The sequence below is a fragment of the Podarcis vaucheri genome (assembly GCF_965113315.1).
Source record: "Podarcis vaucheri genome assembly, chromosome: 13".
NCBI lineage: Eukaryota > Metazoa > Chordata > Lepidosauria > Squamata > Lacertidae > Podarcis > Podarcis vaucheri.
In genome coordinates, this window is record NC_138751.1 from 601,330 (window position 1) to 613,838 (window position 12,509).

Consider the following 12,509-nt stretch of genomic DNA (forward strand, 5'->3'; position numbering starts at 1 on the left):
TCAGATGAAGGGTCATATACAAATTTATTAAATAAATACAAAAAAGTAGTCATAAGCAATAAAACATAAAAAAGACCAACCATGCTGAACCATTTCCACATAGATCCCAAGGAGCTAAAAAGCAGAGATTCAAAAAATCTGACAGCTACGAACCCCTATGGCACATTCACCCCTGGGTGGACCCCACACATCCCCGGAGATTAAATCTAGCACCTTGGTACTTCTCTTTTCAGTGTGTGGCGGGAAAAGAGGTTTACTCAGTAATGCAACTTACACACTTGGTTGTCCCTAAGCGCAGAGTTCTGGGTCTGCATCGTCCTTCTGGCTTTTGTGTGCCACGTCTGCAGTCTGGCTTTCTGAGAGATTAGTCTCATAGGCCCTCTTCATCAAATCCCTTCTGCACACACTTGGCCATCCTTGGTCACTGGCCAAGTTGCAATTCGATCTTCAGTTCAGACAATTAGTACATAGTCTAAGATGTGCCAGTGGTTTGACAGAGGATGCCTCCAAGATGTTTTGAATTTATTTTGTTGAAAGAGTGTGTTGGTAATAAGGTAGTGCACTGCACATACTGTCAAAAGTAACATTGCATTCTGGTTGCTGTTGCCAGTTCCTCCTTTCCCAATATTCCCAGGCCCCAGATCAAAATCTCACCCAAATCTTGCATTAAAATCGCCCAGGAGGATAATTTGACCCTCCTTAGGCGTCTGTGATAGGATGGTATCCAGCTGAGAATAAAAATGTTCTTTAATGTCTTCATCAGCACCCAGTGTTGGTGCATAAGTGCTTAGAATGGCAGCCTGTTGGTTTCTGGTGAGTTTTATTCAAAGTGTGAGACATATATATGACACTCTCCACATGGTTATCTCTTCATTGACTGTTTGGCTTTCAGTTTTGGGTCCCTGAACCTGTACTGTATCTCTTTATGGCTTCTCCATTTGCAATTGGAATATGGCCATCCCCACTGACAGGCTAAGATTGTCCAGGCCGCCAAGTAAATCTTCATCCTAACACATATATGAAGAACATCCATAATTGAGCAACCACTGGTTTGAGTTCTTTCTTTTTGTATCACATCTGTTTACAGCTAGATGCTTCTGTTGCAAAAGATGATTGCTTTCTTGATCTCTGCTTCTCTGATTTTGATTTGGTTGCTAAAATGAAGGGGATTTTGTTGGTTTGGAGCTTCACAAAATCGGGATGTGTGTCCCTCTTTGTTATACCTGAAGCAAATGACTCTTTGGGATGGAGCCTTGGCTCTCTTCTGAGACTACGACACGTATTTTGAATCACTGGAATTTCCATTCCTGGCTGGAGTGATTGCTCTTTTCTCCACAAACTTTTCTCAGATGGGCAATGACATCAGTGAGCCTGAGCCTTGGTTTGCCATCTATGAGAGTGGCAAATGTCCTGATTTTTAAATCATGATTAACAAAATCCATCAGTGTGGACCATTTGACTGCCTGAAATACTATCCAGAATAAGAGACACTGCTGTTCCCATCTCCTCGTTAAAGATGCACCTCCTCTGGGTTTTTCTTCCCGGATAGAATTCCTGGTGTTATGTCTTGACGTTCCCACCCTGGCCCCCAGGGGTATCATAATGTGTACATAGTTTTCACTCAGGTCCACCTCAGTTAATTTAGGCAGGAAACCCTGGGTTGTTGTTACAATGTGGACAGCTGGCTGCCTAGAAAAACTGTTTTCAGTTTAGTCCAGTTCCGGCTTACTTATAAAGAACTACAGTGGTACCTCGGGTTACAGACGCTTCAGGTTACAGACTCCGCTAACCCAGAAATAGTACCTCGAGTTAAGAACTTTGCTTCAGGATGAGAACAGAAATCGCGCAGCAAGAGCGGGAGGCCCCATTAGCTAAAGTGGTGCTTCAGGTTAAGAACAGTTCCAGGTTAAGAACAGACCTCCGGGACGAATGAAGTACTTAACCCGAGGTACCACTGTACTTGGAGAAATCTCTGTGTCGTCTGCTATATCCACCCGCTCTTCAATTCCTCCCTCTCTCCGTCGGGCTCCCATTCCTCTCTTCTACTCTGGGGGAGGCCACCTGGGCCTTGGATCAGCAATGATCGGCTTCTGGCTACCCATAGGAAGAAGGTCTTCCTAACCCATAAAATGAGTCTGACCCAACTGCGGGAGGCAGGAGGGCCGGGCGTGCTCTGGTCCAGGACACGACTCAACAACAACAACAACCCCTAAAAGAACATCTTCCGCGTCCCAAGGGTTAAAAGCAAGTGACCTGCCTTCCTAGAGCGGACGGGAATCCTGCGGGAGGGGGCAGGTCCTCCAGAGCAAGGAGGGAGAAGTGGGGTGCTCGGCATTCCAAGGGTTAAGAGGAACGGAGCCGGGTTCCTAGAGGGGGCAGGAAACAGGGGGCGAGGGGGCGGGACCTCCGGGGCCAAAGAGGGGCCTCTGGTCGCCCGTGCAGCTTCTGCCTGGGGTGAGTCTCCTCTTGTCTCCCCCCCAGAGGGCGCAGTGGGGAGAAGGGGGTGCAGGGGGGACCCCAAGTCCAGGGAAGAGGAGGGGCTCCTGGGCGCTTCATCCTCGAGGGCTGAGCTCTCGTCTCCCCGGAGATGCTGCTGAGTCCCAGTTGCTGGAAGGAGCGCAGGGGGGGGAGAGAGAGGGGGGGCTCTTGCGCCCCAGTCCGGCTGGGGGGCTTCCCATTCAGGCCCCTGTGAGAATCATAGGAACATGGAATCGTAGAATTGGAAGGGAGCCCGAGGGTCATCTAGTCCAACCCCCTGCAAAGCAGGAATCTCTGCTTCCCTGAAGGTTTCTAAGCAGAGTTTGGATGTCCATCTCTCAAGGATGTGCGAGTTGAGATTCCTCCATTGCGGGGAGTTGGGTCACATGACGCCCAGGGCCCCTTCCAGCTCTGCAGTTCTGGGGTTCAGTGAAAGAAGCTTGTGGGGTGGGGCAGGCAAGGGGGCAGGAAATTCCCCAGGAGGAACCGCCACCAGGCTGCCCTCTCTTTGGCCACCCAAAGCTCTGGAGTGGGGAAACCACCAAGAGGGCCCCTCTGCCCCCCTGAGCCCCCAAGGGGGGGGTGTAGCGAAGGAGGCCTTTCTTCAGATATTTGGATCCTGTGAATCCTATGAACTGGGCCCAGAAGTGAATGAAATTAATAAAGAGAAGGAGCCCAGCCCAGAATCCGAGGACTGCATTTTGCATCCGTTTCTGAGTTGCCTTCAAGGGCATTTGCACATGGGGGGCATTGCAATGATCCCATTGGATCCAGAGCATGGAATACCATGGCCTCCTCCTCTCGTCCCAAAGAGACTGGGGCTGGCAAACTAGCCAGGGGCAATGCTAGTTACTGAGAACCTCTAAGCAGATGTGGTGGTGGGGTTATGCTATGGCACATTATTGTTACTTTAATTATTATAATAATTAATTACCCATCCTTATGATTTTAGGGCAGATTTCAACATTACAACAGTATAACAAAAACAGTTTAAAACCACTTACAATCACAGAAATAAGGTGAATCCTACTGTACTTTCTTTTTGGCCCTGCCCACGTGAACTTTGGGCTCACCCACTTGACCCTCAAGGTGTTGCCAGATAAATCACGTTCCTTGTAGGGGGACTAGATGATTTCTTCTTCTTCCTTCTTCCTTTTTTTCTTAAAGAAAGCTCAGAGTCAGGGTCCCGGTTCCTTCCAAGACTCATCTACGCTTACTCAGGGAACCACCTTCTCCTTCCCGTCTATCAGTTCTATAACAGAACAATGTCTTTCTTTGTAGAATTTGCCAGCACCTCACTTTCAGACAGACAGAACTTGGCAGAGGCCCAAGGGGTTCCTTCTGATCTTTTGGAGATTTCTTGAGAGCGAAGATGGATGAGCAAGACTCAGCTGGCCCAGGAGCCGGGAGAGGTAATGGCATTGACAATGGGAGCAGTGGGGGATTCTGGGAAAGCTCTGTGCAGAAGATCCTGGGAGAGGAGGGCACCCTTCGCTCAGAGGCGCAGAGCCGGCAGTTCAGCTGGTTCTGCTACCTGCAAGTCAAAGGACCCCGTGAGGTTTGCAGCCAACTCTACCACCTTTGCCACCAGTGGCTGAAGCCAGAAAGGCACACAAAAGCTGAGATGCTGGACCTGGTGATCTTGGAGCAGTTCCTGGCTGTCCTTCCAGCGGAGATGGAGAGCTGGGTGAGGGAATGCGGAGCAGAGACCAGTTCCCAGGCAGTGGCCCTGGCCGAAGGTTTCCTCCTGAGTCAGGCAGAGGAGAGGAAGCAGGTGGAGAAGCAGGTGAGAGAGACTTTCCTCCGGATGCTCCCAAGGGGCTCCAAACAGGAGGGAGAAGATCCCTAAATCCAATCCCTTTTTTTTGGAATGACATTGGATACCCCTCAAGTTTTTGTCCCAGCCATTCCTTCTCAAACCCATCTCCACATTCTCTATTACAAATTCTTGTTGCTCTTTCAGGAAAGGGATCTGTCTTCAGAAACGGGTCCTGATTCCTCTGAGGCAGAGAGGACTTCGTTGGACACCAGAGAGGGGCCGCTGGGTAAGGAGGAAGGAGTATTTCCTCCGTGTGGTCACATTCTGGCGATTCTCAAAATAATCTGTGGGTTCTTTCAGTGTTTTGGGGAAGACACTTGGGGCCAAGAACCCAAAAGAGAGATGTACCTACTTTACCCTAACTAAAAAATGAAATGGGGACAAACTCCCAAATGCACCTCTGAGAGAAGCATCCTGCACTCCTGTCTCCCCACTTCCCTTTGTCTTGCAGGTGAAAGAAGGATTCCGGCAAGACCTCCTCCTCCATCTCTTCCTCCTGGCGGAGGGGAAGCAGCAGCTGAGGAACCGGATCAGGTAGGGGGAAGGAGCCGGGGGGGGGGGGAGGAAGGATGAGGGGTGGGGAAGCCAGGGCGTTTCTGGGGGCAAATGAATCTCTCTCCTGTTTTTTTCTTCTGTCAAATCTGGAAAACTCTCATTCTTGCACAGACAGAATGATTTGAAGAAATAAACATACAGTTCCATCCATTTTCACTAAGATTCATACCCATCACTAAAAACAGCATGAAAGATTCCCAAAACATTAAATTATGCAACCACAGTCAAAATGTGCAGCAAGCAAATCTGATTAATGCAATGCAGGCAGAAAGAGGAATGTGCAGGAAATAATCTTTATGTTGTGTAAGAAATGGACCTTTTTTTTTCTTTTAGGGTCATGTTTATTTTGAAGATGTTGCTGTTTGTTTCACGGCTGAGGAGTGGGCGTTGCTGGATCCTGCCCAGAGAGCTCTGCATAAGGAAGTCATGGAGGAGACTTGGAGGATCATGAACTCTCCCGGTAAGGTTCCCTGTTTGGTCATAATACTTGTTTTGAAATTCAGTCAATATTTTTATATCACAAACCTCCCAGATTTTGACGGATCTCAACTTTGCCGCCTAGAGTGTCAGGAGATGTGTGTTAATCTGAATTCATGATATGGTTTATCTGTGTATGAGATTGACAGAACTCTAATACGACACGAAAGCCCCCATGGTGTCTGCATCCTGAAAGGCATTCAGGAATATCCTGAGTTCACACACATCAGGCATTATCAATACATGCAAATCTAGGGTTGCTCATTGCAGGATTCTCAGCTCCCCAGTGGGATCCACCCACCCCATGGCAAGGGGGTGTAAAGGCAGGTTGGAGACAGAGATGTCTAGGTTCAGATCATTGCTCACGATCGCAAGTCTTTCGCCTTGTTGTTAAACGGAAAATGGATGACCAAAGATGGGCAAGGTGAGAAAGAGGCAGGAAGATCTTGATGGAATTATGCAAATTGTAGGAATCACTGCCCCCTCTCCTATTGTCAGGGGCTGGACTGAGGAGGAATGGTGGGGGCTGCCCCCCTGCTCCTGAACCTTCCCGTGGGCAAGAGGACAGTATAGATTTAGAACCGTGGTTTGCAGACGGTCATAGTTCAGAGGCTGCAGAGGGAAGAAGTGGGGAAATATTGGAAGAGGAACAGCAGGAAGAAGAAACACTAGGGAGGGACAGCTGACAGACTCTGTGTCTTTGGAAAGCATTCTTGACCCCCTTGTCCCAGGACCAGGCAAGCATTGAGGGCAGGAGAACAAGCATTGGTTTGCAAGCATTGAGTATTGTATCGGTAATGTCTTTATCTCTTGTAGTATGTCTTTATTTCCCACTTTTGTAAAGAAATCTTTCTCTTTCTTTATTAGCTTGTTAGATGTATCCAGTTTCTTCCCTTCTCTTACTTTCCTCTGATACACACTTTGCTGAATAAAATAGCCTCTTAAACCTATAAAAAGTGGAGGGTGGCGGGTTGGCTCTATATTGCCAGCATAGTCCAGTCAAACACTAGAGCTTCCCCGCTTTCCCCTTCCTTTCAAATCACACACAATCTCTGTTGCTGTTTGTTAATCTTAATGTTACTCCAACTTATTCCATCCTCACTTGTATATATTTCTTAAACCTGCATTCTGAGAGGGTTGCCATATCATAAAAGTAAAGCGAAAAACTCAAAATAAACAACCAAGGGATTCTCTCCCCCAACCATCTCCCGCACACAATGATATCTTATCTCAGTTCAAACCTTAAATCCATGCAGCTGAATGTACCACAGATTGTAGTTGCATCTCCTCCAGTCCATGCCTTTACTTTAATTGCCAATTAACATCCAATTCATAGAATGACCTCTGCTTCCAGAAACGGGGTGTTGGGGGGGGTTGCAGCAGACAAAGTGCTCCTGCCCCCAGTGCCTGTCTTCCATGGGGAAGCGAATGCCAGGCCACAGGTCCCGTTCCTCCCCTGCCCTGAGAGGAATCCAGAGAATGCTTTAACCCCCACCATCCTCTTTATCTGCCTTTCCCTGTGATGTCGAAGGAGTCATCCATTCCTGGCGCAGACCCGAAACAGAAGCCCAATGCAGTTAAAGATGTTTACTGGGATGGATGTACCGTCTCCCATCTTGAATCTGTCACCTTCTTGACATTAGACACCACTTATCTGGGATGTGGCAGAATGGGAGGTAACATCGGGAGATTTCCCAGTATTGAAGGGGCTCTCCCATGGAAGTTGGAGCGACCTAGTTTTCTGCTGCTGCTCTGGAGGATCCAAGCTCAGTGGCTTCATGTTACAAGAAAGGAGATTCTGACTCAGTCCTTGGATTGCAGGACTCTCCTTCCTTGGAGGACTTCAAGCAGAGCTTGGATGACTCTTCTGCCTCTGCAGAAGGAATCAGTGGAGTTTTGCAAGCAGAGGTTGGGTGTGTAAGCTGAGATTCCTGCATTTCAGGGGATAGGACTAGATCACCCCGGGGGTTCGCTTGCAACTCTCTCCTTCTCAGAAAGGGTTTCCTGCTTCCAGAGCCTTTTTCACGCGAAGCTGTTCCTCCTGCTTCTGTATGTAAGGGAAGAAGCAGCTCAGCATGTCGGCCAAGAGGGTTCCCCAAGGAAAGCACCTCTGGGGGTGCCTGACACACGCAGCTGGTCCTGGGCTCCTGCTCTGGAGAAAGAAAACTCAAGAGAGGAAGGGAAGGGCGCACTGCTTACGCTCATCATCTAAATCCTTTCTGTTCTTCCTCTCACAAGCGCTAATGAGCATTGTTCAATAATTGGGGGCTTCATATCATCCTGACACTCTAATTCATCTCTCTCTTCATTTTAGGTGCTGAGGAATTAGAAATGAAGAGCAAGGGAAACCATGAGAAAATCCACACAGTGCATAAGCCATGTCAGTCTTTGGAATGTGGAGATAACCTCACTAACAGCTCTGATTCCATGTCTCATCAAAATCCCATTGGGAATAAACCGTATCAGTGCTCTGACTGTGGAAGGAACTTCAGAACAAAGCAACATCTCACTGACCATCAAAGAACTCATAGTGGGGAGAAACCCTATCAGTGCTTGGAATGTGGAAAGAGCTTCAATAATAGCCGCTCCCTTGGGTCCCATCAAGGTATTCATACAGGTGAGAAACCCTATCAGTGCTTGGAATGTGGAAAGAGCTTCAATAATAGCCGCTCCCTTGGGTCCCATCAAAGAATTCATATAGGGGAGAAACCCTATCAGTGCTTGGAATGTGGAAAGAGATTCAGTGAAAGCATCAGACTCACTGCCCATCAAATAACTCATAAAGGGGAGAAACCATTTCAGTGCTTGGAATGTGGAAAGAGCTTTAGTCGACGCGACTCTTTCACTTTCCACCAAAGAACTCATACAGGGGAGAAACCCTATCAGTGCTTGGAATGTGGGAAGAGCTTCATTCACAGAGTCAGTCTCACTTCCCATCAAAGAATCCATACAGGGGAGAAACCCTATCAGTGCTTGGAATGTGGAAAGAGCTTCAGTATGAAGACCTATCTCACTTCCCATCAAAGAATTCATATAGGGGAGAAGCCATATCAATGCTTGGAATGTGGAAAGAGCTTCAGTATGAAGGCCTATCTCACTTCCCATCAAAGAGTTCATACAGGGGAGAAACCATATCAGTGTGTGGAATGTGGAAAGAGCTTCAATCACCGCTCCACTCTCAGTTCACATGAAAGAACTCATACAGGGGAGAAACCCTATCAGTGCTTAGAATGTGGAAAGAGCTTCAGCAGGAAAGACCATCTCACTTCCCACGAAATAATTCATGCAGCGAAGAAACTGTATCAGTCCTTAGAATGCACATTGGGCCTTCCTGCAAGAAGAGCGCTTCTGTGACATCAGAGAATTCACAGTGGGGGAAAACCATTTCAATGCCAAGAGTGCGGAAAGAGCTTCACCTTGAAGCGAACACTCACTTCCCATCAGAGAATTCATGTGACGGAGAAACCCTAATAGTGCTTGAAATGTGGAAAAAGCTTCACCTGGAATGAAAGTTTCACTTCCCATCAAATAACTTATAAGATTGTAGTGTTTGAAGGGACGCTGAGGGTCATCTAGTCCAACCCCCTGGCAATGTTGTGATGTAGTGCCTGGTCCTCAAGGTCAGCCAGTGATATTCATGGCTGAGAGGGATTTTAGTAGTAGTAGTATTAGTAGTAGTAATTGTTGTAGTTGTTATATTTATACCCCACCCATCTTGCTGGGTTTCCTGAGCCACTAGGGGCGGCTTCCAACAAATATATATATAAATAATAATAATAAATCAAACATTAAAAACCTCCCTAAACAGGGCTGCCTTCAGTTTTCTTCTAAAAGTTGTGTAGCTCTTCATCTCCTTGACATCTAATGGGAGGGGTGTTCCACAGGGCGGGCACCACTACCGAGAAGGCCCTCTGCCTGGTTCCCTGTAACTATGCTTCTTGCAGTGAGGGAACTTCTAGAAAGCCCTCGGAGCCGGACCTCAGTATCCAGACTGAATGATGGGGGTGGAGATGCTCCATCAGGTCTACTTGGCCGAGGCCATTTAGGGCTTTCAAGGTCAGCACCTACACTTTGAATTGTGCTCGGAAATGTACCAGGAGCCAATGTAGGTCATTCAGGTCTGGTGTTATGTGGTCTCGGCAGTTGCTCCCAGTCACCCGTCTAGCTGCTGCATTCTGGATTAGTTGTCATTTCTGGGTCACCTTCAAAGGTAGCTCCACATAGAGCACATTTCAGTAGTCCAAGCGGGAGATAACCAGAGCATGCACCACTCTGGCGAGACAGTCCATGGGCAGGGAGGGTCTCAGCCTGTGTACTAGCTGGAGCTGCCCTGGACACAGACTTGACCTGCACCTCCATGGACAAAATGACTCCCAGGCTGCGAACCTGGTCCTTCAGAGGCACAGTTGCCCCATTCAGGACCAGGGAATCCTCCACACCAGCCCGCCCTGTCTCCCAAAAACAGTACAGTGGTACCCTGCAAGACGAACGCCTCGCAAGACGGAAAACCCGCTAGACGAAAGGGTTTTCCATTTTGGAGGCGCTTCGCAAAACGAATTTCCCTATGGGCTTCCTTCGCAAGACGAAAGCCCATAGGGAAATCTCCGGGACAGAGGGAAGCGCAGCTTTTCTCCCCGCCGCCAGCCTTCGGAGGAGCCTTCCGAAGGCTTGCGGTGGGGAGAAAAGCCCTTCTCCGCACCACCAGCCTGGCAAGCGGTTTCCATAGGAACGCATTGATTGATTTTCAATGCATTCCTATGGGAAACCGTGCATCGCAAGACGAAAAACTCGCAAGAAGAAAAGACTTGCGGAACGAATTAATTTCGTCTTGTGAGGCACCACTGTACTTCTGTCTTGTCAGGGTTCAACCTCAATCCGTTAGCCGTCACCTGTCCTCCAACTGCCTCCACTCACACAGGGCCTTCACCGCCTTCACTGGTTCTGATTTAAAAGAGAGGTAGAGCTGGGTATCATCCGCATCCTGATGAACACCCAGCCCAACCCCTGGATTATGTCTCCCAGTGGCTTCATGTAGATATTACAAAGCATGTGGGGAGGACAGAGCCCTGGGGCACCCCACAAGTGAGAGCCCAGGGGTCTGAACACTTATCCCCCACCACCACTTTCCTGACACGGCCCAGGAGGAAGGAGCGGAACTCCTGTTGGGATTTATGATGCTCTGGGGTTGACCCCTCAGTCTCCCTGGCCTTTCCGGGCATCCTCCCAGTAAGCACAACTTTGGAATGGCGCGTCCCCTCATTCCAGTGTCCCCTTCAGCGACATAAACCAACTTGATTTATGCACACTAATCTTCTGTCATTGCACAGCAAGAAGAATGAACCATCCGTAGATCTAAACTACGTATTTATTTACACTGTATTACACTGGACTTCTATGGACGTTGCCTAGAGTAGCATTCACTTCTTCTCAGCTGCATCACACTGTGAACTCAGGGGGAGCTGGGGGTCCACCAAGACCCCTCGATCTTTTCCACATGCACTGCTATGTCCCCCGTCCTATATTTGTGCATCTGGTTCATGCCTATGGAAATTCATTTTGTCAGCTTGCCCCCAGTTCTCCAATCTGTAATGGTAATTCTGTGCCATTAGCTGCCCCTCCCAGTTTGGTGTCATCTGCAAACTGGATGAGCATCCCCTCAACTCCTCCATCCAAGTCGTTTATCCACAGATGGAGCCACAACAGGCCCCGGACAGAGCCCTGCAGCCCCCCCCCCGTCACAAATCCATGGCGTAACCTCAGGGGGGGCGCAGTCGCCTCTCCTCATGAAGGATGTTTGGGGAGTTGGAAAAGGTTCACAAAAGGGCTGCCAAAATGATCAAGGCAGACTTGGCTATGAAGAAAGGTTGCAGCCTTTGGGGCTCTTTAGACTTTAGAGCAGGGGTTCCCAATTAGCTAATTACTGAGCCCCCCCCTAATTTTGTAAAGCCAAGCCTGGCCTAGAGAAAGTGGAGGGAGAGTTGCATCTCCTGACAGTGGAACTCAAAGACATTCAAGGAGTCGGGATGTTGGAAGATTCAGGACAGATGAAATTAAACGCAAGGCAGAGTTCACCTGTGGAACTCCCCGGCACTGGACACGAGAGGGAGAGAGGGGGAGCTGGCTTGCCAAGGGTTAAAAGGGATTGAGCTGGATTCCTAGAGAGGAGAGAAAATAAAGGCGTTGGGGGTTGGGTTGGGGGGGTGAAACACCCGAGCCCAAGCCCCTCCCTCTCCCCCCTGCCTTTGTCTCTCTCTTCTGCACGTGCTGCATCCATGGCGCCTCCGGGGAGCCGGTGAGTCTTTGCTCTTCTTGCAAAGGGTGCAATGGGAAGAAGAGGGGGGGTGTCCCCGGGATGCAGGGGGGGTCCAGTTGCTGGAAGGAAGAGCAGGGGGAGAGAGGGGGGGCTCTTGCACCCCAGTCCTGCAGATGTTCTGATATTTGGGGTACCAAATGTGAGCCCCTTGAATTGGGCCAGGAAAACTAGGTTGTGGGGCTTCAGTGAGGAGGGGGGGCCCATGGATGCCCCCTGGAGCTCCTTGGAGAAAAGGGGGAGATGGAAATATAATGAATCAAGAGAGGGAGCCCGGCCACTTTTGCATTTGGGCAGCTCCGCCTAGAGGGCACTGCCATGGCCTCCTGGGGTCCAGAGCGTGGAGGACTCTGGCTGGAAAGGGATCCTGCTAGTCACTGAGGCCGCCTGAGCCCCCAGTGAGTGTGTTGGATCCAGAAGAAGCCCCAGACAAAGCTAGCGGGGGGGGGGGGGCTAAGCTACAACACAGTATTTTTATTTTTATTATTATTCATTACCCCCTATTCACCGTAAGCAACCAGAGCAGCCGATAACTTAAAAACACAATAATAACTTTGGCCTCACCCATTTGGCCCTCAGGGGCTTGGCCAGATCAGGATTTGGCCCTCAGAGCAGAGAAAAAGGGATCCCACCCCATCAGTCTGTCTGGAGATGTAGAGATACAAAGTGCTGATTTCATTCCTGGACTGAAAGCACTGAAAGGCAGGAGCCACGAGGCTGATTCAACTCACAGAAACCGCTTCCATTGCCTCCACTTTTGGCCTGGTCACTTTCCCCCTAGGAGGGCAAGAGGGTTTCTTCTTCTTCATTCTTCCTTTTTTTCTTAGAGAAAGTTCGGAGTCTGGCGTGTGGTGCAGTCCAGCCCTGGTT

The 12,509-nt window shown here is 49.1% G+C and overlaps 2 protein-coding genes across 3 annotated transcripts in view; both read left to right on the plus strand.

The window, feature by feature from the left end:
- The first annotated feature begins 2,329 nt into the window (after positions 1-2,329).
- Positions 2,330-9,134, plus strand: LOC309517975 (uncharacterized protein). Of its 2 annotated transcripts, none has more exons than XM_082197702.1 (6): positions 2,330-2,454; positions 3,760-4,264; positions 4,442-4,523; positions 4,749-4,831; positions 5,186-5,312; positions 7,644-9,134. In XM_082197702.1, exons 2-6 carry the CDS (start codon positions 3,851-3,853, stop codon positions 8,681-8,683), a joined length of 1,746 nt encoding a protein of 581 aa, XP_082053828.1. In that variant the 5' UTR covers positions 2,330-2,454; positions 3,760-3,850; the 3' UTR covers positions 8,684-9,134. The 2 variants fall into 2 exon arrangements, with proteins under 2 accessions (XP_082053828.1, XP_082053829.1); XM_082197703.1 differs by having other exon boundaries at positions 3,760-4,252.
- Positions 9,135-11,588: 2,454 nt separating this feature from the next.
- The window catches only part of LOC309517947 (uncharacterized protein), a 75,068-nt gene continuing 74,147 nt past the window's right edge, over positions 11,589-12,509 (plus strand). The window contains exon 1 of the mRNA XM_082197635.1: positions 11,589-11,621. The gene's annotated coding sequence lies outside the window, so the exon portion shown is untranslated. The remainder of the gene's footprint in view (positions 11,622-12,509) is intronic.